Source organism: Accipiter gentilis, chromosome 2 (assembly GCF_929443795.1).
Source record: "Accipiter gentilis chromosome 2, bAccGen1.1, whole genome shotgun sequence".
In the NCBI taxonomy this organism is placed as follows: Eukaryota; Metazoa; Chordata; class Aves; order Accipitriformes; family Accipitridae; genus Astur; species Astur gentilis.
This window is the reverse complement of record NC_064881.1, coordinates 2,395,441-2,419,683: the sequence shown is the minus strand read 5'-3', so window position 1 is coordinate 2,419,683 and position 24,243 is coordinate 2,395,441. Positions and strand designations below refer to the sequence as shown.

General features: G+C 45.5%; 1 protein-coding gene across 1 annotated transcript in view; it reads right to left on the bottom strand.

Annotated features, from left to right (window-relative positions):
• Positions 1-23,499, bottom strand: part of COLEC12 (collectin subfamily member 12) — a 103,014-nt gene extending 79,515 nt beyond the window's left edge. Inside the window, exons 1-2 of the mRNA XM_049829252.1 lie at positions 23,310-23,499; positions 11,229-11,279 (exon numbers count right to left, since the gene is read on the bottom strand). Of these exons, the coding sequence (XP_049685209.1) occupies positions 11,229-11,279; positions 23,310-23,316 (58 nt within the window). The 5' untranslated portion in view covers positions 23,317-23,499. The remainder of the gene's footprint in view (positions 1-11,228; positions 11,280-23,309) is intronic.
• Positions 23,500-24,243: the final 744 nt, after the last annotated feature.

Sequence of the window (24,243 nt, the reverse complement as noted above, 5' to 3'; positions counted from 1 at the left end):
GAGCAGATGTGGCTATTGCTGCAAAGGTGGGACCCAGCTAACACCCTCCCATCCCGTGTGTCAGCACGCACGGAGGTAACATGCTGGGCAAAGGGGTTAAAACTCATGCCGTCTCTTCAACTCTTCCTGGCCCAAAGTCAAGGTTTACTGAAGCAAGAGGCGAGCTGTGAAGTTTACAGGGTTTACGGGGTGCTGGTCACCCTCTGACAATGGAAGGCAGCTACCATATTTCCCTGCTGCGTCCTCTTGGTGGGCTCAGTACTGATCCTGAGGCTGAGACGTGCTTTTTACTTCCTGATGGACTACTCCATACCTAACCCGTATGGGCAGAGGGAATGTGGGGAATAAGAGATAGACTTCCAGCTAAACAGAAAAAGGACAGGAGCCATCCCTGCTTTGCTCCTGCTACCTCTTGAAAAGAAAAAGCAGAACTTGGGGCTCCCTTACGGCACCACAGACCAGCATCTCCACAAAGTACCTTGTTTTCTGCACCTCAATGATCTAAAACTTGGACTGCGAACACTACACAAAGCACAGGGATCTTCCATGCGTGTGGCTTCGTGCACTGTTTTGAACGGACACATCCTGCAGAAAGGATGTGTCTGATCTAGGACCAGCAGGGATGGAGCAAAGAGGGGTTGAATTACCGGTCTCTGAAAAATTATCTTTACTTCAGTTCTGTTTGATGACCCAAGAGACACACAACAAAGACATGTCTCCTCCTCCTCCTCCTGCAGTATTTCAGCTGATTCAGACCCTCACACACGGCAAACTTACTAATTTGACACGACAAAGTTTTCTCCTAATTTTAGCTAACCTTGACCAGCTATTTAAAAAGGGACCAGTTTTAAAGTTTTCAATATTTTGGAAAGCTTTTTCCCCAGATGTTCATTTGTTTGCTCCCCCTTAAAAGTGAGCCACGCTGCATATTCTCCAGTCCTTGACTCTGCTGCTTTCTGCAAGGCACTTAGTAAAGAAATTCTGCGTAACACTGAAATATGCACACGGTCATTTTTACAAATTTGTAAAAGAGTTTAAATATGTAGTATCATTAATCAAGCAGAAACCTGTTTTCTTAAGAAGACAAGTAAGTTATGGAGCAATGATTAGTTGGCCTGTTTGAGGTAGCAAGAGGACTTGTGACTGGGGACTTTGAACAGGGTGAGGACAAGAACCATCTCTCTGATTTTTGGCTTTGCAGACCTGGAGAGCAATACCCCCAGGAACATGTTTGGAGCACAAATTTCCAGATGGAACCTACATGCAATCTAGTCCACAGGTCTGGGTTTTGTACATTTGAAGTCATGCTGTTAGGCAGTCCAACACGCTGACCCAAATCCAGTTTGGATGTATTCATATGAAACGGAGCCCATAGGATTAAATATAAACACCTGTGCACACAAGCAGTGACATGTGATAACTTCTGGGGACAGGTGAATTTAGCTGTGCACAGATGTTATGTTGAAACTTTGACCGTAGGTGTTCGCATTATTCTGGCTTCAGACTGTTCAAAATGTTAATTAAGGACAAGAGCTTTCCCCCTCCAAACTTGAGTCTTATAGGTCAGATTTAAAATTAAATCATCAGTTACATGGGGCATTATATGTCATATTTCCACTTGAAGCAATTAACTTCCAGTGAGAAGGGAGGAAGGAAGAAAAATATCCCTTGGCTCTATGTATTATTATTTTTTGAAACCAGATTGTCCTCCATTATATGATAAAGCAGAAATGTATGTAAGGAATCTTTCAGTTACCAGTTGTCACTACATACACAGATGGTCTGAAATCATACCTCAACCTCTTAGCAAAATATAAAAGGCAAGTACTTTTTCTGCTATTGAGCACTCCTGAATGTAGGGTATATTGACTTTAACAAGCCTGGCAAGTAAAAGCATTCATGCCCATTCCTGGGCTAATTCAAAATCTAAAACTTGGTAGCATTTTCCACGTTCCTGGCCAAGACCTTGGTAACAAGCAAACAGATACACGTTACTTAAAGCAAATCAATAAGCATTTTCCAAACTTTGAAAATTTCACTTTTTGAAAGATATGCAGTGAAACCCTGTTAAGCAGACCCTAGTGCCCAGACATCCTTAAAAGAAAACTGATGTGCCCTGCATCTTCATGGCATTAGGAAATGGCTGTCAGAAAAGATGCTATGAAGTCCTGTTATGCTAGGCCTGAATGTCTGCACAAGACTTTTAACACACAATCTCCTTACGAGCCTTAGCTGGGCTGAAGAGAAGTGGATGCCTGTGTCTTGCACTCCATCTCCTACAAAAACTCCAGCTGCCTCCATTAGGAATCACAGGCTGAACCACGAAAAAACACATTTACGTTTTATTTAAGGCATTGATCTCTCTCTCTGGCTGGGTAGATTTTCCAGGTGCATTCCTGACCAAGCTGAAGATTATCTGCAGGACACAAACCACTCCATGCACCCCTTGTGCAACACTTGTCCATTCTGGCTCTGGGCACTGAGCAAGACTCCTTTCCCACTCACAGCTGCCTCCCGACCCCTTTCTGCTTTCTGGAATCTCAGCCCACTCACTTAACGCAGGCTGAAATAGCACAAATGGAAATTTCTTGGCTTTTGGCTGCTTCACTTAGGTTTACCCATATGCAGAAGGTTAATCAAGACTGGATAAAATTTTATTCCAGCTTTCCTTTGGCTAATCTGTTGTACTGCAGCGCAGCAGAGTTTGAATTGGTTTTGACTTAGCAAAGCAACATACTGTTCCTTGTTAGTGTCTGCAACAGGCAAAACCAGCCTAGAATACTTATAGATTCTTTATTTGCGCTATGCCCATTACCTTTCTCTCTCACAGGCTTCTTTAGGTATTTACATGCTTTCCCCAGCATTTATATAGGACATAAGACCCAGATCTGGAGTTGAAGATCTCTGTGTAGTAACTCAAAATGACCAGGAGCCTGATGCTTTTGCTCAGCATGGAAGTCCCTTCACACAGCATTACCCTCTCCTTGCTACCACCATTTTAAGGACAGCTGTCTTTAAAGACGTAGATGTCTAGGCTCCCTAAAAGTAGGTGAAATGCCTCCCACCCTAAGCCCTATATTCAGATTTCACATGGAAGTCAATCTTCAGCTGTAAAATTTTCTCTCTGAAAATCATCAAGAAATCTGCCAAGCACAACAACGTGATGTAGGGCATTCATGGTGTCACCTGTCCCAGGACACTGGCTGAGCTCAGGGCTGCTGAGTGTGATGGTGGGGGACAGCAGAGACTGCTGGGTCTGGGTCCAGGTCTAGGTCCAGGTATGGGCTCAGTTCTGGGCCAAGCTGGTGACGTTTCACACCTTCCTCACAGTGGCTCCCCCAGGAGCATGGGAAACCAGGCACTAGCCATGCAGAGGCAGGGAAGATTGATGTAATATTAAACAACATCTTATGTCAAAACATCGTGGCACTTTCGTTCCAATGCTTCTGAGAGTGCAGCAGAGAAAATGCCATACTAACAATTTACTCTGATCTTTCCCCTTCCCTGGGACGCTGCTGAAGTGGACAGCAGGAGACATGACTGCTCCTTCACCTGTAGCAAGCAGGAATGACTACAGGGGCTTTTGAGCAAGGCAGCCTAAGGCAGAGAGGCTTCCTAATCTGACAGCTAGGGGCTTACTGTATGAGACAGTGCATGTGTCAATCAACTCGTCGGATCAAACTGACTATTTCTCTTGGTAGCTGCTAATTAAAACACACAGCTCTTTGCTGTTAGCATACTTGCTGTTCATAAACAGCTGACAAAGTAATAGCAGCAGCACCACTTCATGCAGACTGCGTGTTTGGGGGCCTGACTCAATGGGATGCTGAGCAGCGTTTGCAAAGGGCTCAGCACCCTGCAGAATCAGGTGTGGGGATGTGACGTCTGCCAATTCACTTAACAAGGGTGTTAGCGCTCCAGGACGTTTTGAGAAACTTCCCAAGAAATAAAAGGAATCTAGGATACCAATGTAAGCAGCACTTGACAGGTATGTGTTTTATTTGCGCATGTTGTTATATATATCTAACAACATATTCTCAAGTGAAAATAGCACTCCCTTTCTCATGAGACACCAGCGCGTCTGTGTCGCTGGTAGTAAGCACAGCACAGCAGCTTTCTGATGGGGAATAACTCTGAAGCAGGTACAGAAAAGCCAAAGATCAATTAGACACATCTGAGCACTTGCAACCTTATAGTTACAGCATGCAGTAAAGAGCAGAGTATAGTAGCAGCTGGCTACAGATCCAGTCTTGTATTTTGACTGAAGCTTAAGAGGAACTCAGGAGTAATGCTGGTGTGTGCTACAATCCCACAGCAGTGCTGGGAGAGTCCACTTACAGGTATTTCTAATCATTTTTTCTTCCTTCTTGTGAAGGATTCTTATTGGAAATTTTCATTTCTCCCACAGTTTTCCTGTGTTACTCCTTTGCATGGAAACATAATGGTACCAAGTGCTGCAAATTACAATGCTTAGTTTCCTTCCAAGACATTAATCTCACAGGTAATTTTGTTATGAAGTTGAACAGCCCATAATGCAGCCTAGGTGTTTTGGCAGCAAGCTGATGTTACTAAACATCATTATTTGTCCAGCTAGTTTACAGGCAAATAAATACAAAATCCCCAGGTGTTGCTTACAGTACAGCCAGTGTTTTTCATTCCATTTGTAAATACAACGGGCTGTTCAGCCCACACACCTATTTTATAGCTCTAATGAATAATAGAGAGGAAAATTCACACATAATGGTGACCACACCACCTTTCAATGCACCTCTGTAAAAGACAGAGATTGATCAAACAGGTATTGCTCCAAGCATGCAAATGCAATATATGAAGAAACATGTCAAGAATTTTAATTGTACTAGATAGGAAATACCCGTAACTAAGAGAAAATAGATTGCCTACATAAGAGCACACAGCTGGAATGACCTTAGTCCCCACAGCACTGCTAAGAGGCCTCTTTATGGGTTTGGATTAGAAGGAGAAGTGCCTTTAGCCAGGCACAGCAGGACAGGTTGGAGAGGTGCAACCCCAAACCCATAGAGCTGAACAGCTCCTACAGCTCCTCAGCAAGTTAGGACAGGACACACAGATCTGATAACTTTTGGATCACACTATTACTGCCTGACACTGACAGATTTGTCAGGGTGCACCAACTATTTTCCATCGTTAGGAAGACTGGCGGTTTTAAATTCATGGTTTGGATATATCAGCAATAATCCATTTATCACCCATGCCTTCTACGTCACAAGAGACAGAAGCTACTGACAGAAGAGGGACACGCTGGCGACACGCAGGCACCTTGATGGCTCGTGAGCACCTTGACATTCCTCTGCAATGGCAATACTGCACACACGTCAGCGTTTATTTATTTGTGGAGACTTCAGTTCCCTGCCAACTGCCCCAGTACTCCGAGTATGTACTGGAAAAGAAAAGAATGACGAAGAAACCCTTACACAGGCGGCCCCTCCGGATGCAGCCCCTGATGCACGGGGCTGAAGCCCCCACACAAACCCTGGACGCGGGCGCTGGGGTCTCTCTGCTGCTCAGGGCTCACCCCAGGAGAGGGCAGGCTCGGCCCTCTTCCACCTTACTGGCCACGGCAATTAAAAAGTTCACTCCAAATGAAATTTCTCAGCCTAAAATGAACAGCCACATGGGCACTGCCATTCACTGAGGATTTAATTACCCCTGGACACAAAATCCTCATCTGATAAATATGGCCAGATCAGTGAACTGGAAGCAACATGCCCGACTTTCCTCTGGCTTTGTGAGTATCGGTGACCCCGTGACTTTTTATTAAGCCCTATGATCACGCACTGCAGGCATACATGTGAAAGAATGCCCAGGGAGGGATGTGGCTTGTGGCACCTGAAATCCCTCACTGGTCATTTACAAACCATAAAGAAAAGTTGACAAATTCCTAAAGCTCAGAATTTTTTTTTTGTTAGGGGCTTAAGGTTTTTGTGGATATAGCCCACCATCAGACTGATGCCAGACATTTTTTTGTGCATGTTATTATAGATGTGAACAATGGCTTGGATTTATCCAGAGATAAGGACTAAAATTATTCAGTCTGTGCAGTGTTAATGAATAAATGCTATTCCTGAACTATCACAAAATTCCAAGCCATGAGTTTTGCTTACCATTATCATGTTTAAACTGTTAATCATAGGCAGAAAAGAATTGTATTTTTTAAACCCTTTTCTGAATAAGTTTTCTATCTCAAAGTTTTCATTTTTCACTGTAAACCATTCACAAGGCTTTTATCAATTGTTACACTCCTAAAACTCCCCAGTTGTATCCTATCAAAGGTGGAGAAATAATATATAGCTTCTGACTGTATAAATACTATAAACAATATGTAGTGAGAAAACAGTCATTAAATGGATCTAGTTCAGCTGCTTCCAAGCCACTCATCAGGGAAAAACCCCATATTTTCCAAATATGTTTTTAAACTGGGGGGTGTCTGTGGTGTGTGTCCCCTCACCTCTTTTTAGTATAGCAGTTTTTATTACCACATGGCAGGATGATTCATCCATTTCTGGTCCAGAAATTCCTAGATTTAATTCTTACACCTGGAATGATGCTCAGGAGCTAGATCGTCATACCTGCACAGTAGGGACATCCTGACCCAGTCATCTCTTGCATACCCTATGGAAGATACCTAAAAAAGTAACTACCTTACTTGAGGGGGGCCCCAAGTAATTTTTATCCCTCCTTTGCCATCAGCTGTTGACCAACAGGATGTGGGGAAGACTGGAGGACCAGTGCCTTAGCGCACAGGAGATACCTGGGCACTCGAGGGACTGTCCCCTACCAACGGCTCAGCCCCACGGCAGGGAAGCAGGAAGGTGAAGGCAGGGAGGATCCTGACTTACGGTCAAGAGCATAAGGGTGACCAAGGTGGGTCCTACTATGGAGGACAGGCTTACAGCCTCCAATTCTGGCTGTGTTTGCCAAGGGCAAAGGGTAATTATCTTACGCAAGCTGTTTAGTCTCCTACTTATCTATAGTGTACTATACCAGCCCTATCTTTTGATTCCTTGGGAGGTTTCTCTTCATCAGCAGGGCTTTCAGCCAGTTTCTTCAAAGCCTGTTTTCTAAAACACTACAAATGTGCTTCACAACAGTTCAAAGACCATCCCCTTTGACAGTTCAAAGACCATGCCCTTTGCTTTCAGCTGGTCGATATCATACTGTAGCTTTAAACTATGCATTGAATAATTTAACACAGAAATTTCTATATTGAATACTCTATTCAGTAAAGTGTGTGTTTTAAGTTCTGCAACATTAACATAAAGTAACAAAATTCACAATGATCTCTATATCTATTACCTGGGAATGCCACAAGTTAGGAAGATCAGATCTGCCACCTCGGAGTCCATTAGTTCCCTTTAACTCCATTGCCTGCAGCTATGCCCAGAGCCCGAATCTCAGAGGAAAGAGTCAAAATCCTGCTGTAAAGAGATCTCATCTTGTATCTACCATCTAGAAACTGGTCTGAGCTCTCAAGCCTGACATTTAGCATCCCAAAAGTGTGTAATATTGAAAAGCAAGTTTCGGCCTTTCCTCATTCATTCTCTCCCAAAGTGGGGAGTGCATGGGGTGGTGCAAACCAATGACGATGATTGACGAAAGAGTTAACATCAGTGGCAATCTGGTAGAGGAAAACCAGTGGAGAGGCATAGCTTGTTATCTGGAGCAGATAACTTCAAAGCAGCCTGAACAGCAACTGATGATGAAGTAGCAGTGATAAGAAACATGCTTCCTCACGTGCTTTCTCACTGCAGCAATCTGGAGGCGTTGCAGCTGAGCTTCGCACTTCTGGCAGCATCCCTGCACATCTGTAGCATCCATTGAGAAGAAGTAAACAGCATCAGTCAGCTGGAAAGAGCGCTTTCCTTAACCTCCCTGACCCCCAGCAGCAGATTTGTCCCAAGCTCAAAAGAGAAAAAATGCTGGTGCATATTTTCCTAGCATCTTGGAGTTGTCTGCATCTGTATTCATTGATATTTAATATGTTAGTGTGTTTTGCTTAGTGTGTTTGGCTTAATATGATCGGTTCATTTTCTGCCAACTAAAAAATAACGTAGCATGATAAGTTCTCTGAAACTAGCTTATCTGAGGAGGAAGGACAGAAAGATTCAGAAAAAGGGGAAGCAGTGCAGGAGAATTGTTGGAGAATGCCTCTCTCCCTCCCTACCTCTGCAGATCTCTTCCTTCCTTGAACCAAACTACAGGCTCCAGCAACAAGGCAGCTAATAATAAACTCTTCAGCTGAACTCTAGGAAAGCAGTTTGGTCAAGGCTTTGCCTGCCAAGTGCTGACCAACACATGTTTCCAGCTGCCAGAAGTGACTCACTGCAAGCCATGTTTTTTACAAACCAGTCATGCTTTAGCCATCTCCCCCTCGGAGCACGTTTTGCTCCAGACAAAGCCTCACGCTTCCAAATGGAGTCAAAGGCACTTGAGTCATGGTCCTCTTACCATGTGTCACGTCAACGCGGCATACAGGTACTACTCTGGTCGCAATATATTAACATAACTGCTCTTACACCATGGGTCCTCAAAAAAAAACCAACAACCCACTGCTGCTTTTATCACTGCTCAGTCCAGCAGGCTGTACATGAACAGTGCTAGGATTTCTACAGTGCCAGCCAGCAGACAGGACAAGACTTCTTCAAAAAATACTTTTTATCAAGGGTTTGTATAACAAAACTTGGTTCTTGCCTTGGGCTTCCCCCATACTGCCTTCTCTTACCAGTGAGGACACAGGGCCAAGACGGGACACCAGCTGGGACAGCAGGGATAACATTTCCTACTGGTCTGACAGGAGCTCAAACTACTCGGCTGCATTTCAGCCCCAAGAGCAGCCTCTGGTGCTTCACTGGAAATGCTGACCCAGCTGGCCAGTGAATTTGGAGTTTTTAAAAGATGTGCATGTCACCTTCCTGAATGGACAAGCCTGGTGCCAGGTGAAGCAGCCAGAGCTGCTGAAGGCACATGGCTTCCACTCCCTCCAGAGGTTGCTCAGAAGCTGCCTGCAAATGCAGCAGGGACTGTAGAAATGGGAACTTTCCGAGTTGAGTTTTCTGAGGGAGGGGAAATAACCCCTTCAGGGGTCACAACAGCATAAGCACTTGCAGGCAAACAGCACGCGTGCTGGTGCAGGGATGTATGGATACCAGGTCAGCCTAGCTCCTCTCTGTGCTGCCCCATGATGCTGGGAAAGATGAGGAAGGGGGTATGGGATGAAGTTTGGGCTCAAAAATAGTGTAGACAAAGAAGGCTTCTTGGATCAGGACACTACTGAATTACACAACTCACCAGTGCCAATGATATGGCTTCATGACCCCATTCCCCCTTTAGTCGAGGCTCTCCTTTTGTGCTGTAGACATCTGGGACACCTCCCTGACCACAGTGATGTTGTTTTCATGAAGAAGAAGTGGGTTATGGTTGTTTCCTAAGGGTGGAACTACCCTGTCTCCTCCTTTTGTGGTGAAATCTCTTCCTGCCACTGCCAGACTGCTGGCCCTCTCCTCCCTCCCCACTGCCCCACCAAGCACAACAGCACAAGCATTTCTGGAAATGCTCAGACAAACCTTGCATTTCTAAGGGGAGAAATAACTCACATTGGTAGCACCACATTACCCAGGAGAAAGAAAGAAATTAAAGTAAGTTAACATGCAAAAATACCATCATGTCACAACAGTTACTTACTATTGGGGTAGTAAGGATAGTGGGGTACCCGCTCCTTGCTAAAATCTTTTGCGGTTCACTGCAAAAGCAAAAGCATCCCTGACCAGCGATAGCCAGGTAGTAGGCAACACAGAGGGAAGCTCTTTTTATAGGTGTTAATGAATCCTAATGTTTTTTTGCTCAGCTGGAGGTGACAGAAATGAACAGTTAACATTTCTTCCCATTTTTGAAGATTTTTTTCTTTTTTGCTATTCCAGGGCCTAATACACACACACACACACACACACACACACACACACACACACAAGAGTAGGAAAAACCCCTGTGTGCAGCCTTATGGCAAGACTTTCCAAGCCACAGATGCTGGCTCTGTGGTTGGCTGACCTATCCAAAATAAAGCTCAACAGCAGGGAGCAGTGGAGCAGTTCAGGGGGTAGAAGAGGTCATGCGAATGTGATCCCCACCTCCTGAACGCCCCATCTCCTTATGCTGGCTCCCCCTGCTCCTTTTGGGATGGAGCGAATTGTTGACTTATTTTTTATTTTCAGCCTGCCTTTCCTATCCATTTGCCAAGTGGGGTTGTTGAAAGTGACTCTTATTGCAGCCACTTTCCCAGGATAGAAAAAATAAGGTGAACTTTTATCCTGATGGCTTACAGTTGAAAAGGCAGCTAGCAGCTTGGATGTTGAGCCCCTTTGGGTGCTCCAAAACAGAGCTGGCCCTGTGGGAGCTCAGAGGCCGCTGTGTCACCTCCCTGCGGCTGGAGGGACGGGAGTCAGCCTGCCCCAGGTGAAGCTGCCGGCTGCAGAGACTGAAATGTTTCCCCGAGGGAAAGGCAGCACAAGAGCCTTGAAAAGAGGAGCCTTGAAGGCTGCTGACCCATGCGCAGAGATGCGTAGCACTGCCTTCTTCACACGAGAAGGCCATTTTCAGTGAATAAATATCAAAAAAAGGAAAGAAAGTGGAAAAAGGAAAGAAAGTGACTGACCTCGTTTTAATAATTTTTGACATCAGAATGCATTCATACCATATACTTTTACTTCTTTTTTGAGAGGAGTGCACAGCATATGTCCTGGCTCAGCTGGCAGTACAACTTCTGTGAGTCTACAGGAGGTCCCATGCCACCACTCAGGAACACCTACAAACCCTGCTGCACATTGGCCTGGGGGCCGAAGGAAAGCCCGGGTGGGCAGAGGACATGTAAGAAGTATGAACCTCTTTTTTACAGCCAGCACATTAATTTCTTTTCAGGTGTGGGCTTCATTTTCGTAATGATAATGATCAAATAATGAAACCAACCACTTCTTGTTTCTGATCAGGGCTATTTCTGAAGCGTTGCGAGTGCCAAGAAAATAAACCAAGTCTAAAAATCACACATTCCTCTAGGCAGATATTACACTGAAGTGGATAATGGGACTGTACCTGTGTGTTTGGATGCTGCCAGCAAGGGAGGTTTTCATAGCAAGTGTTTGACTTCACTTACCCTAAGCACTATGCAACAGTGAGCTGAAAGACCTGCTGCCACTTACCAAACCTCTTGTAGCCGAAGGACTGCACCTCCTCCTCCTCTGCAAAATCGTCTGGAGAAAGAAAGAAAGACAGAGCGACAGAGTATTACTACTACCACTGGAAAAAGATGGGAAGAGGTTTTTACAGGTGCATGTTCATAAATTCATGTACTTGAACGTTTAATAGATTTGCAAGGCATGTTACTGATCTTCTCCTCCGTTGCTCATATCCCACCTCTGTCCGCAGGTAGAAAAGGCATTTCAGAGCCTTTCCCCCAACCAGTATCCCCAGCAGAAATCCAGACTACAAATGGTTTATCACCTGGCAGCTATCCCTAGGCCTGCTTGGCCACCTAAGTATAGACCAGAGCAGACACGTCCCTTCACCATGATGACGGCCACAATTGTGCCCGGACCATGGCACTTGCTCCAGCCCGCTGCCTGTGCCATCCAGGCAGTCGGGCTGAGGTTATACATGCACCAGCTGGGCTGTTTGCACAAAGTGCTATGCATAGCTATGCCAAGAGAGGAGTCAGAAAGGATGGCTGTCCGTCCATCCACCGCCTCCGATGAGCACTAGCTTGGCCTCAAGAGGCAAGATCCGATAAAAAATGGGAAACAGAACTGATAAACTCAAACAGATGAGAAAAATAAAAACCATTTAAGCCCTTTTGTTCTCATCTTCACCAGCTAGCCAGCAGTAAAATGCTAATAATCATAATTTTATTTTGTCAGAAGCTTAATTTCTCTCTACTTCCTTCCAGCAGCAATGGAAAAGGCTGGCATCAGCAGAAGAAATAGACCCATGACTTCTTTAAAAAAAATAAAGAATATGTTTGTGTTCGTGTGTTCATCCTCCTACCAACACAAACCCTCTTTCTGCTGAGTCAGGAAGGGAAGAACCCTGCCTTATCAGCAGCACCAGGCTTTGCACCAGGCGACTGCCAGGGAGGGCAGCACAGCCCAGGCTGCTCATCTCCCGCTTCCCTGTTTCCCAGAGGGGAGCACAGTAGACCCACTCCCCCTCCCACAAGCACCATTTCACATGGGGGGAAGACTCTGCAGGGCTGTCTTTAAACAGGACCTAGGACACGGCTTCCCGAGCAGTGGCTGGTGGTTCATAGCCCACCGCTGTGCTGGGGAATCACGTTGCCTTTGCCGCATTTCCAAGCAGAAGTGCGCAGGCAAGCCTGCTTCCACGCTGTGAACACCACTGCCGGGGACTGACGGCAATCCCTGCTCTCCAAAACCTGGGTAATCCTGGGCTTTCGTTTGCATTGCAGTGCCGGGGAGGCAGACTCAGCACCCCGGGGACCTTCAGCGCCTGCTCGCCACCTCGTGCCAACCTTCCAGCATGGGATGCTGAGGAAGCTCACTCACTTGCAACCTCTCCATCCAGACCTTTCCCCGACATGAGGGGAGAAGGAAACAGAAGCTCAAAGGCCAGTCAAGGGATTCACCAGAAGGGAACATTTAATGAGCAGCAGCAGAAAAGCAAGCTCAAACAGATGCGATGGAGCGAGAGATCTGTGCTCAGTTAGACCGTTGCTGTCCAGAGACTTACTGCACATGAACAGGCTTCTCTGCATCGTGAGACTGGGCTAACTGGTGCTGCAGCTAACTCGGACCACAACAGAGCTTTGGGGGGATGAATTCAAAGGTGAATTAAAGAGACGGTTCTCATCCAGGCTCAGCAAAGTATAAAGCATTTGCGCGTATGTCCAGCAACAAATCTGACCTGCACCTCCTTCTGACTACTGCAAGGTGCCCTGCACTGAAGTCTGAGGGAGGCGCTGCCTGAAGCAGCAAAGGAGTCTCTGAAATGCATCATTCTGCAGAACTTCACCCTTTACTCAGATAGCACTTTTGATAAAAACAGCTCAGAACTCATGTTCTTCTCCAGATAACACAAAGTTTGCTCACTGCCAGAGGCACTGTCCATATCTTAAGCTAGACCCCCCAGTTCAAAGGTGCATATAAAGAAGTGGAAGAACCAGTGGACACTCCTTAGGCAAAACAAACACATCCTGGTTTTGAAGGCAGAAAGAAACCTTTAAAAAAACAAACCCAACAAACCCTCACAATTGTACCAAATGTTATCTGAAGACAAGGTCACCCAACAAAACATGACAAATACTAATAAACCATAAACTGTCAACAATGAAGCTTCTCATCTCAGCAGTGAACTACTCAGGAAAAATCTTCCCTCTTGCACAAAAGATAAAGCACGGCACAAAAAAAGGTATCAGCTCCAGAGCCATTAGCTTCCTGCCCTCTCCTGCTATCGGGGCTGTAACACAATCGCCTCCTTTGTTTCTCAGCAGTGTAACCTGGCTTATCCGATCCATATCTGATGTATGCAGCCAGGCCATGTTTAAATCTTGTGGCTTCATCCTACACCACATCTCAAGACCTTCCTCCCATGCTGCTAGCCTCTTCCCTAGTCGTTTAGTTTTTCACGCTTAGCCCAATGGCATTGCCCCCTGGCCATGCATTTATAATATTTTTCTTTCTTTGGACATTTTTCTATTTGCAATATATATATATATGTTTTATATACATTAGTATATATATATTGCATATATTTATATACACACTTATATACTTTAAAATATATATATATATATAAACTTTTTAATATTTGCAACACTGCATGCTGTGCTTGCTAGGGATGATTATTTTTTTTTAAGCTTTGAATACTTTATAATTATTCATTAATCTCCTAATTTTGAAGAGCGCTTGTGGCATTTGAAACAATGAAGTGGAGATGGGCAAGGACAGTTTTGTCAACTGGTGACCTGGCTCCCTGCTCTCTAAAATCTAAAACATCAGATAAACCCTTTTTTAATCCCTATGAGTTGTTCTAGCAACAGACAGCAATGTATTTTAGGGGAAGTCTATTTAAATTATTTAACAGACTAAGCTCAGCAGCCTTTCAGTCACAACTGCCACTTAGGTACTTTGCTCGAAGCATGTACAAATATAATACTTTACAACATTAACTGTAATGTAACAAGTTTGAGGAAAATAAAGATGGGAAGAGGAAATGGATAAAATAAGATTAGACTAAATGTTCAGAAATGAACAGCATTGCATCCTTTGGAAAAAGAGACTAGGATGGGTTGAAAGTCCTACTTCAAAAGAAATCTGTCTTTGAAATATTAAAAATGAAGTTGACAAACAAGCCTATAAATTTAAGTCCCGAGGCAAAGCCATGTGTCCCAGCCTGCTCCTCCCATGCCTTTTGGGCAGTATTGTGCTCACTGGAGGCAGCAGAAACTTGGCCCTCAGCTCCCTGTTCCAGTACTTGAAATATTAAAGTTTTGTCACAAGTTTTAAAAGAATCTCAAAGCTTCATGAGACCTTTGAATCAGGGAAATACAAGACAACCTAAGTTTTCTTTGAAAAGGGAACAGCTTTTCTAGGGAAAACTACAAAAATGTGATCTGTGGTGAATTACAGAGGTTAAGAAAATACACACCAAGTAGGAAAGCAAATAGTAAGAAAACCTCCAGCATGTTTTTATGCCTTATGCTTTTAAAGGCAGTATCAGAAATTGGAGTGGAAGAAATTAATGAGTTTTGAGCACCAGTGGCTGGTATTGCAGAAGGAAATGTTGTGTTTTTACACCAGTGGTGCCCATACGCTTGAGTGGGGTTGCAGCTGGGGTAAGAGGGTTTTGTCTGACATGGTGAAAGCCATAAGTTAGAAATACTTTTCTTCAGTTTAAATCCAACCCTTCTCAGCTACAAAAAGGACTGGAATGAATGCAATATTTCCGTTACATACATATACATTTATATACAGGCACAGCTTATTTTCGTGGGTGAAAAATATGAAGGGCAGACTCCTCCTTGAAGCAGACAATAAAGCGGAATCCGTTGTTATGTCCCAGAGGCTGGCAGAATTAAATCTTTAGTGCTGGGAAGACCAGCCATAATTTAGTTATAAGCTGCTCTACCGAGCTCTCAGCTGTGAGCCAAAAGATAGGGAATCCAGAATAAGAAAGATGAAGAAACATGAAAAGCTGGTTAATATGTGATTTCTTACTCCACTGACTTCTACTGAGCTCTGGCAGTAGGAAGGTCCATAAAAAGGTGAACTTTGGGCTGAACAGAAACACATGTGAGCAACCAATTGTATTTAACCATGTAGGGGAAGGACCACCAGAGATCTCCTGTTTCATCAGGTTTACAAGAGTCTCCTTGAAGGCTACAGCAGACTGTCATGTGGAGCTTACAGCAAACTGCTAAAAATGAGTGGCTCACTATAGCTGAACAGCAGTACATCAAATATTTTAGGGAGTCAGTACAAAGCAAGAGCTCTAGTACAAAAAAAAAAAAAGCTTTGAGATATTTTGGCAATATCCACACCCCACCACGTACCTATGCCAAATTCTGCTTGCCCTCCAGTTATAAATTGTTACTGCAACACCTCTAATAAATACAGTTGTAGAGTTAAATAAGTTACAGTACAATGCTTCAAGGGAGTGGAAATTATAAAAAGGCAGTTCAGCTGGGGATTAACACAGCAAACAGAGGGAATTCATTTAATCTAAAACAAATTAGACTCTCATTTGATTAATTTGCTGGAGGCAAAGCAAAAATCTGTGGAGTAGAACTGTATAATTTCTAGTTCTTGTTCTTAAATAAATTAATCATGGACCACTTACAAGTCACTCTGAGGTCAAGTAAGAAAGAGCTGGCCTGGAGCCAAAAAGGATGCCAAATCTGCCCCAGGACTATATAGGGCCTATAACCACTGCACCACTCGGTCCCTTCGCTGGAACAGCACCAGATCTAAGGAGCCTTTGGTGCAAGGTGATTTTAGGGAAATTGTTTCCATATTATCCCCTTCCTTTTGTGGGTGTCATTGTTGGCATACAGAAGGTGTTAGAGAATGCTACCGATGTACATGTCCAGCTGTCACCTTTTAACAGTACACCCTGCTCAGCCACTTAAACATAATTCACTAATGAAGCAAACTAGATCTCAGAACCATTAGAGATGCTGGGTTGTATAGTGGCTGCAGACACATTGGTATCCAATCATTACTAGAACTTTCGTGTGCTGTAAACACAGGCTCACAGTCTTCGTTTAAAGACTTTGTTTGAAGTCTTGAATTAAGAAAAGACACCAATATTCTACACTGCATTTCAAAATCTGGGGAAATCTATTTCAGGAGAGAATGAGGCATCTGGGCTGAATATCGTCATGATGAGTTTCAACTCAGATTTTAGAAGCTACTTTATAATCCCCCTGAAAACCGGATTTACAGTACATTAGACCTTACCGCTAAGTACCTCACTGGGAACTCAGGACTATAAGACTAATTTGTAGTAACAATGACATTAAGTGTAAGAGTTTCCTTTAAAATAAATCTCTCTCTCAAAGAGCTTTAATAGTTAGGTCCCTGCCTTTCCCACTGACTTAATGGGAACAATATAGTTACATCCCAGTGCAACTCTGTAAAATTCTTTTTAATGTTATCAAGAACAGATTTTTTTTGGTACCCTTTGGAAAGACACTGTGCCCATTAGTTGAAAATGATGATATTCCTCTCTTTAACCCATAAACCAGTGTGGATGCAGAACTCTGCTCAGAAGTGTGTAACAAGTGCATCTCCTCCACGAGGGACTGCTTGCAGTGTCAAAAAGCTACTTCTGCCTGCTCTCTCCAGCTCAGCCCTCTCACGGAAAGGCAAAACTTGTCCACTTGTGAGGTTTCTGTAATATTAACAACTGTTCAGACAGACGAGAACAGTGAGCACCAATATGTTTCTCATATCACATTTCAAAAGCTTTTTGAGCCGCCACCAGATTTATATGCATTTCTGGTCACTATTAACTGGGTCTACATTCAAAGTGCTGACCTAGAGGTGAAACGGAGCCAGCAGAAGCACGGCAAGCAGCTGTGGCCTTCAGATGTTGATGACTTCATCAGTCTAATTGGTTTCCACTGGTTTTCATAGCTTTTATTCTGGACAGTCTCCTGCTTGTGCTAACAGGCTGCTCATTCCCCTCTCTCTTCACAGATGCTTCATTTCACTTGCCCTCTTCTGCGTTTCTCTGCTACTTTTTCCTTATAGCCCCTTTTCATATTCAAGTCTTTCTCTCTGCTTCTATTTTGATATGCGCTCCCTCAAAAAAACCTGCCCCACACTTAAAACCCTTCCCTATTGACGAGCTCCCAAGCTGACAACGTTACTGTCGTTGGCTGTGTGCGTTATGCCCATGTTTTCCACCCGGTCCTTTGTCCGACCTCTCATGCAGTAAGCTCCTTTGGACGGGATTACCCGGATTCTTCATTTGCAGGGTACCTCGTCTTTAGGAGAGCTGTGGCAGAGGTTCAGCTGAGGCAGTCCTAGAAGAGAGCCCCATCCTTTGGGATATTGTTTGAGCCTGGATTCTGACAATGAGACTGAGGCTTTTCCCCACCTCTGTCCTTCAGGCTGCTGATCTGGGAATGTGTCGGCTTTCAGTATCACAAGAAAGCAAGAGGCAAGGTCCCAGACCAGAGATCCTCTCTTGACACATAACCTAAGACTCGGGTTGTGTCTCTCATCACCTAACACATGCATAAAACAAACAAAACAAAGAATCATGGCAAATGGGTGCATTTTAATATTCTGCTCTCAATCTACTCCCCCACTGCTATGCCCAAAAAATGTGAACACTCACACTAAGAATGCAAAGAAAAGACAGATGATTAAGAAGTTCAAGAGGCATAAGAATGACAGCTCTAGTTTTGCTTTTTAGGCACAAAATGAAGACAGTAAATAGTGGTGTTTCTTGGACAAAACTTGTTAGTCCATAAGTGCTGCAGAGCATTGCTACAGTACTGGGGTCTGGACCACCTGCATGGTGTGGAGGGGTCGACCTTACAAGTTAAAAGTTTAAATCATATCGTATTTCAGTGTAATGATTTAAAAGCAAACAGATCTGTTCTCATTAGTGCACTGAAAAATTGTGCCTCCCTGTCTGTATGTTAGAGGAGGCAATTAACACCACCATTAAAATGGCATATACATTCCTAACAGCACATCTCTATTACCTCCTATAACTCATCCACTTTGCTCCCCAGTGACGTCCCAGTCTTCACTTCAAATTTATGCACCGAAAGGCATTGCAGTTTTAGGTGGCAGCAGTCAAACTCCAAAGACAATTCATCTTAGATAGATCCCTCACTCATACAGACCATGCTCACATTATTAGGAGGATCAGGTTCACTTTCAGTGCCTGTTAAAAAGCGTCTTTATTTTGCTTTCCAAGGGGGAGGGCTGGAAGCAGGGAATCTCTGTTCTGACACACAGAACCTCAGGATAAGGAATGTTTTGTGAAGCTGAAGATAACTGGGCACGCATCCTTCGCAGCACTGAATTGCTTTCATCCTTGACATTTCTTCCAGCTCTCTTTCTTTATTTTACTCTGGTTTTGCTCTGCAAGGCCTGATCAGCTCGCTCTCTGCAAGATTACCTTTCTCTCCTTATCCTAGCAGGCAAAGGTGTTTGAAGCTCTGGGCACAATGGTCTTTGATGTGGATCTAAGCAAACTGTTCAGCGGTTGTGACAAAAAAGGGCTCTGTTCAGCTCTCAGCTGTAGAAAAATCAGTCTAGAATAAATTTATGTTACCCAAAGTAGGAGAAGAAAGAGCCACAAGAGATTTTAAACAACCCTCTTCTTCACAGGGATGGGCTCGCCGGTGCTATTCTTAGTCCTATGTGGCTGGGAAAAGTCGAAGATTGAAAGCGAAGATGAATAATTACAATTTCTTACGAAAATACTCCTGTCATAAATAGCGTATATGCTAATTCTGCTCAATATCCACTACAGCTGTACAGTAATATTTCTATCTGTGCAATAACAGATTTTTCTTGTATTTTCACAGCTTCTAACACTCTGCTTTCCTCTATATCGTTAATAAGAATATCCTTTGACACATGCATGCACGATCATCCTTCTCATCCATATGTTTAAAATCCTCTGTGCCACCAACCAATTCAGGATACATGCTGACTGTATAGTAGCATTGCTCGGGATTTGTTCTGCGTTGTATCACACATTTATTATAACTGCTCATGCCTTTGAACTTCTGCAGTAGGGTCCTGTGACATGTCCAACACACACTACTCAGAGCTCCTGCATATGTTTCATGTTTATGTCACTATATTCATATAAGCTTTGTTATAACTGGACTAAGTAAAGGTTACTGGATCACTCCACTTCTAATCCTTGGTTTTCAGATGCTTTCTGGCTTCTGCAAAATGCTCTGTTTTAACTGCGCAGTTTGAAGTTTCTAGCCAGTAAAGACCTATTTGCAGATGACTGCTCTTTTCATTTTGTGCACAAGGAGATTAGAGAGAGAGAGATACACTCTTCTCCAATATTAGAAAATTAGCTTTATTCCTTTATTCTTTAAAAATAGTGGTGGCATCAAAATAGTTAGAAAGATGAAACCTGTCAAGAAGGCAGAGCTCATATAAATAGATTACTTAAGAGTTTTCAAGGCAGCCAAGAAAGAGCAACTGAATTTGCATGCACACTCCGTTTTTGCAAATGGAAGCTTTACCTGCAGATTACACCCAGGCTCCAAGTTAAAACATAGAAGGGATGATTTTAGCAATATGGGCTGATACGTCTGTTAAAGTGTGCACTGTATAAGGGAAACTTAAGGTAAACTGAGCTGGCATATCCCATGAAAGCTCAATGTAATCTACGTGCTGAAAACTCTGTACATGAAGTGCATAGAGCTGCCTTTGAGGCAAACTGGTTGACACCAAGAAAGCTGGGCGTTCAGACTATGACATTCTTGAGGCAGTGCTGGCTTCACTGATTTCAGTGGAGCACAACCGAGGATGAACCTGTCCTGTTGTTTCACTCCGTGCATCTTTTTTTTTTTTTTTTTTTTTTTTTTTTTTTAAATGGGAGAAATTGCACAGAACAGGGTATTTGGTCACATTCCAGCTCGCAAGCACAAGACAACAGCTGTTTCAGCCTCCAGCACCATCACTATACAAGAGGTACATAGCGAGGTGCCTGTGATGGCAGAAAGGAAGGAGAAGGAGGAGGAGGAGGAGGAGGACCAGTGAAGAAAGAAGCAGCTGAGCTATCCTGGGTTTTGTAACGAAGAGCTCCTCTGTCATGGAGCAAGAGTCCCAAAATGACCACCTTGACTTTGTCATTGCCTGGCTTTCGGCATTAGTATTAAGTTGTTATCCAAACACTATTCACATTTCAGACAAAAATACTTACCACCAGAACCACCGTTGACAGTAGTGATTACAGATACAGTTTAAAGTAATAATTACAAAATATATCACAGATATATAGGAAGAAGTTCTCAGTTTTAACAACGCTTGTCCCTGTCTTAAATTAGGGCCAATGATTTTGAACATGTGGTGGTGCTTGACTATGATGAAGCTGTTTTCATTTGTTTCCCAGGCAACAAATACTCCTTCATACCCAAATAAATAACTACAACTTAGACATATCATTTGATAAAGATACATCTGACCCTAAAGCAGTCAAGTCCCTTTGTAAATCGCATGAATTATTACTAAAAAGCATCTCGCAAAGTTTGTGAGGTCAGTGTAGTTTGCTGGAAATAAAACTGCCAGGATATTAAACATAAACTTCAATTTGTTTTACTGATTTAAAACATAACGCATTACTAATACCAGCAATGGAAAATATAATTTATTCCTTACAGATATTTAGTGATGTAATTATTCAGATATTCCTCCATTCTCCAGAGAGGGTAGATACAGAGACAGCTGCAATCAACAGATCATTTTGTTGTTATTGAGAAAAATGTGTAACTACACCAAGTTCGACAGTCCTACAATTCTCACCACCATCAAGTTGGAAGAGAAAATATGAATAACCAAGTCTGTACCCAGAAAAGGAAATCACAGGGTCAAAATTTGGTTTGGCTCTCTGACTTCCATAACACTGGCAATGGCACTTGATGTGATGATTTGTTTGAAGTCTCTCTTTTCTCCTGTTATTACCACTGTTATTTAAGGTTTCTTCTTTGCATGTTTTATTACTGATTTCCTAACTCTGTGGGGGAAAGAAATAAGATGGCTGTGATCGCTTTTAGTGAAACCGAATGGTAAGGACCAGCAACCAGAGTGAAACGTCTCTCTCTTGCTGGAGTGTGGGGCACCAACATGTGCTCCCAGCAGGAGTAACATCTTCCCTCCAAATGCCACTGCTCCACTTTGCAAAGAAGAGTGACAGAGGCAGAGCGAAGCACACGCAATTCACATTATACCAGGCCACGTCCTATACCCACTTAAAACTACAGCAAAAATGCTTGCTGGCTTCAGTGGGTTCAAAATCTGGTTCCCAGTGTCATCACAGTATGCGGCTACCCAAACATGTTATTGCTGTTCTCGATCCTTTGCATCCTGCCTCCCCCCAAAACTGGCGCAGTCTCAGCCCCAACAAAAATAGAGCATAAGGCTTTCAGTGATAACGGGCATGGGTTTATATTACTGGATTCCCTTTGTTTTGGTTGGTTCCTGCCGTTACACTTATGCTGATAATGACAAGCTGATGACAAAACTTTTGGCGTGAGTGCCCTATAAATAAAGAACATTGTAAAAACATTATTTTTAATATGTTGCACAGCCCTGTAGAGACACCATGTCACAGTGCCAGAAGTAACTTAAATAGCATGTGTGGGCTTGCAAAAATACCGCGCCCCCCCCAGCTTCTCCTCCCTTCGGGCAGCTACTCTGGCAAGTGAATAAATAATCACATCGTTTGGTGTCCCAGACTCTGGAAACTAAGTGTAACTATCATGTTTACTGGCCTCCTGGCATCTGGAATCAAACTCTGCAATCCAAGCACAGGCACACTAGTGCCCAAAAGCAATTTTGTCGTGTGTATGTTTTTTTCCTTCCCACCCTTCAAGTTTATTTTTGCCTCTGAAGAAAAACTAGATTCCACTCTCACAAACTCCCAACTACTTCCTAAACTTTCTATTATGTCCTTTGATGTTTTCATTGTAACTATTCCCCAGCATGTAAAGTCTCTGCCTTCTGCTGTATGGCTATCAATTTTCATAAGCAGAAGGCTTTCTTGCAACCCCCCTAATACATCTTTTCTAGGTTACAATGTAGCGATTTGGCAATCTGCTGCTTTATTTGATTTTGAAAGTCTATTATCTAATACCTCTCAGTCACATCTTTGTGGGACGGAGTCAACCGGTAGAAGCGGCATGTTTCACCCATTTAAAACCAAAAGAGAGGGCAGGGGAAAAAGGGAGAAAAAAGGGAAAGAAACGAAGTTTCAGCTTTAACAGATGCAAAGCAAAGACCAAATATTTTCCAGTCGGTGGATGTTGAGGAGAAAAATGCCAAATACATTTCACAAGCCAGTTAAGCCTCTACTGGCACCTAATCACTGCCAGATGTTTAGAAGCAACACCAAGAACATCGCAAAACGCTGGCAAAAAAATAAGCAAGTAAATTAGGAAGAAATAAAAGCCTTCTCCTCGGGGCGCCGGGGAGCGGGGCGGTAAAAGTTGGGTGCCGAGAGAAAACGTGCTGGGGTGAGCACCTATGACGGGGGACGGGACGGACGGACACACGGACGGAAGGACGCCCCGCTCCCCGGACCGGCACTGACCAACATCAGCCAAACCGAAGGGGCGGCGCAGAGCCCCATGCGCGGGGCGGGGGCTGCCCCGTGTGCGCCCCGGGGTCGCGGGGAGTCAGTCCCACGCTCTGCCTCTGCCGGCACTGGCTGCCCGCGTCCTGCCGGCGTTCCGCCCGCACCCTGCCTGCCCCGCCTGCCAACCGCCCGCACGGTGCCCGGCCAGCACTCCGCTTGCACCCTACCCGCACGCTGCCCTGCCCGCACCCTACCGATCCTGCCTGCACCCTGCCCGCCGCCTGCTGCCTTCCTGCACCCTGCCTGCACACCCGTCCCGCACGCTGCCCGCCCGCACCCTGCCCGTCCCGCCCGCACGCTGCCCTGCCCGCACCAGCCCTGCCGCTGCCCGCTGCCCGCTGCCCGCTGCCCGCTGCCCGCTGCCCGCTGCCCGCGGCGCACGTGTGCGGGCGGCGGAGCGGGCGCCCCGCTCCCGTCCCTACCTTTCATCTTGGCGCCGGGGCGGGTCACATAGGACGGACGGGGCGCGGCGGGGGCTGCCGCCGGGAGCCGCGGGCGGGCGGGCGGGCGGCGCTCCCTGCCTACTGCCCGGCCATGCCGGGGGCCGGGCGCAACCCCGCCGCGGGCCCTGCTGCGCACCCCCGGCCGCTGCCGCTGCCGCCGCCCCTGCCGCCGCCGCCGCCGCCCCTGCCGCCCCTGCCGCTCGCCGTCGCTCCTCGGCCGCCGGCGGCACCGCGCTCTCGCCGCCAGCCCCGCGCGGCCCGGCCCGGCCCCGCGGAGCCGCGGCCCGGCCCCGCCTCCCTCTCTCCGCCCCGGGGAAGGGGCCGCGGCCGGGGCCGGGCGGCGGGGGGCGGGCTCGGGGCCCCGCCGGCGGTGGGGCTGGGTGGGGGGTGGGGGGGGGGGGCGTCGCACGCCGCCCCGCCGCGCCCCGCGGGACCGCGGGGTTCCTGAGGTGCGGGGCCGTGGGCGGGAGGGTCTGCCTGTGGGGAGCGGCCCGGGACAGGAGTCGCAGGGCACCCACCGGTGACCGGGGAGCTTGAGTGGGACGTGGTGTCGCCGGGAGGGACGACGGTCCTCTCCCTGTCTTCCCCACGCACGGGGCAGGCGCCCGGCGGTTTTTGGCTAAAGCCGTCTTCGCGAGCATCACACCGCCCCGGCTCGCCACGCCAGCGAGAGAGACATCCCGGAGCTGTGGGTGCGTGTCCGGCGGCCGGGAAGAGGCTGCAGGACGCGCGAAGTTCACCCCGGTGCCGAGCGAAGCACCGTGAATAGTCCCGTTGGATTCCACGGGATTGCGGGCACGCGCTGAAGAACATGTGCAAATATTTGTGGGATTAGGGAGACGCAGGCCAGTCGTCTTTTGTTTCTCTGTTTCTGGATGTTGCCGGGAATAATGGATCGTTTCCAGGCTCTCAT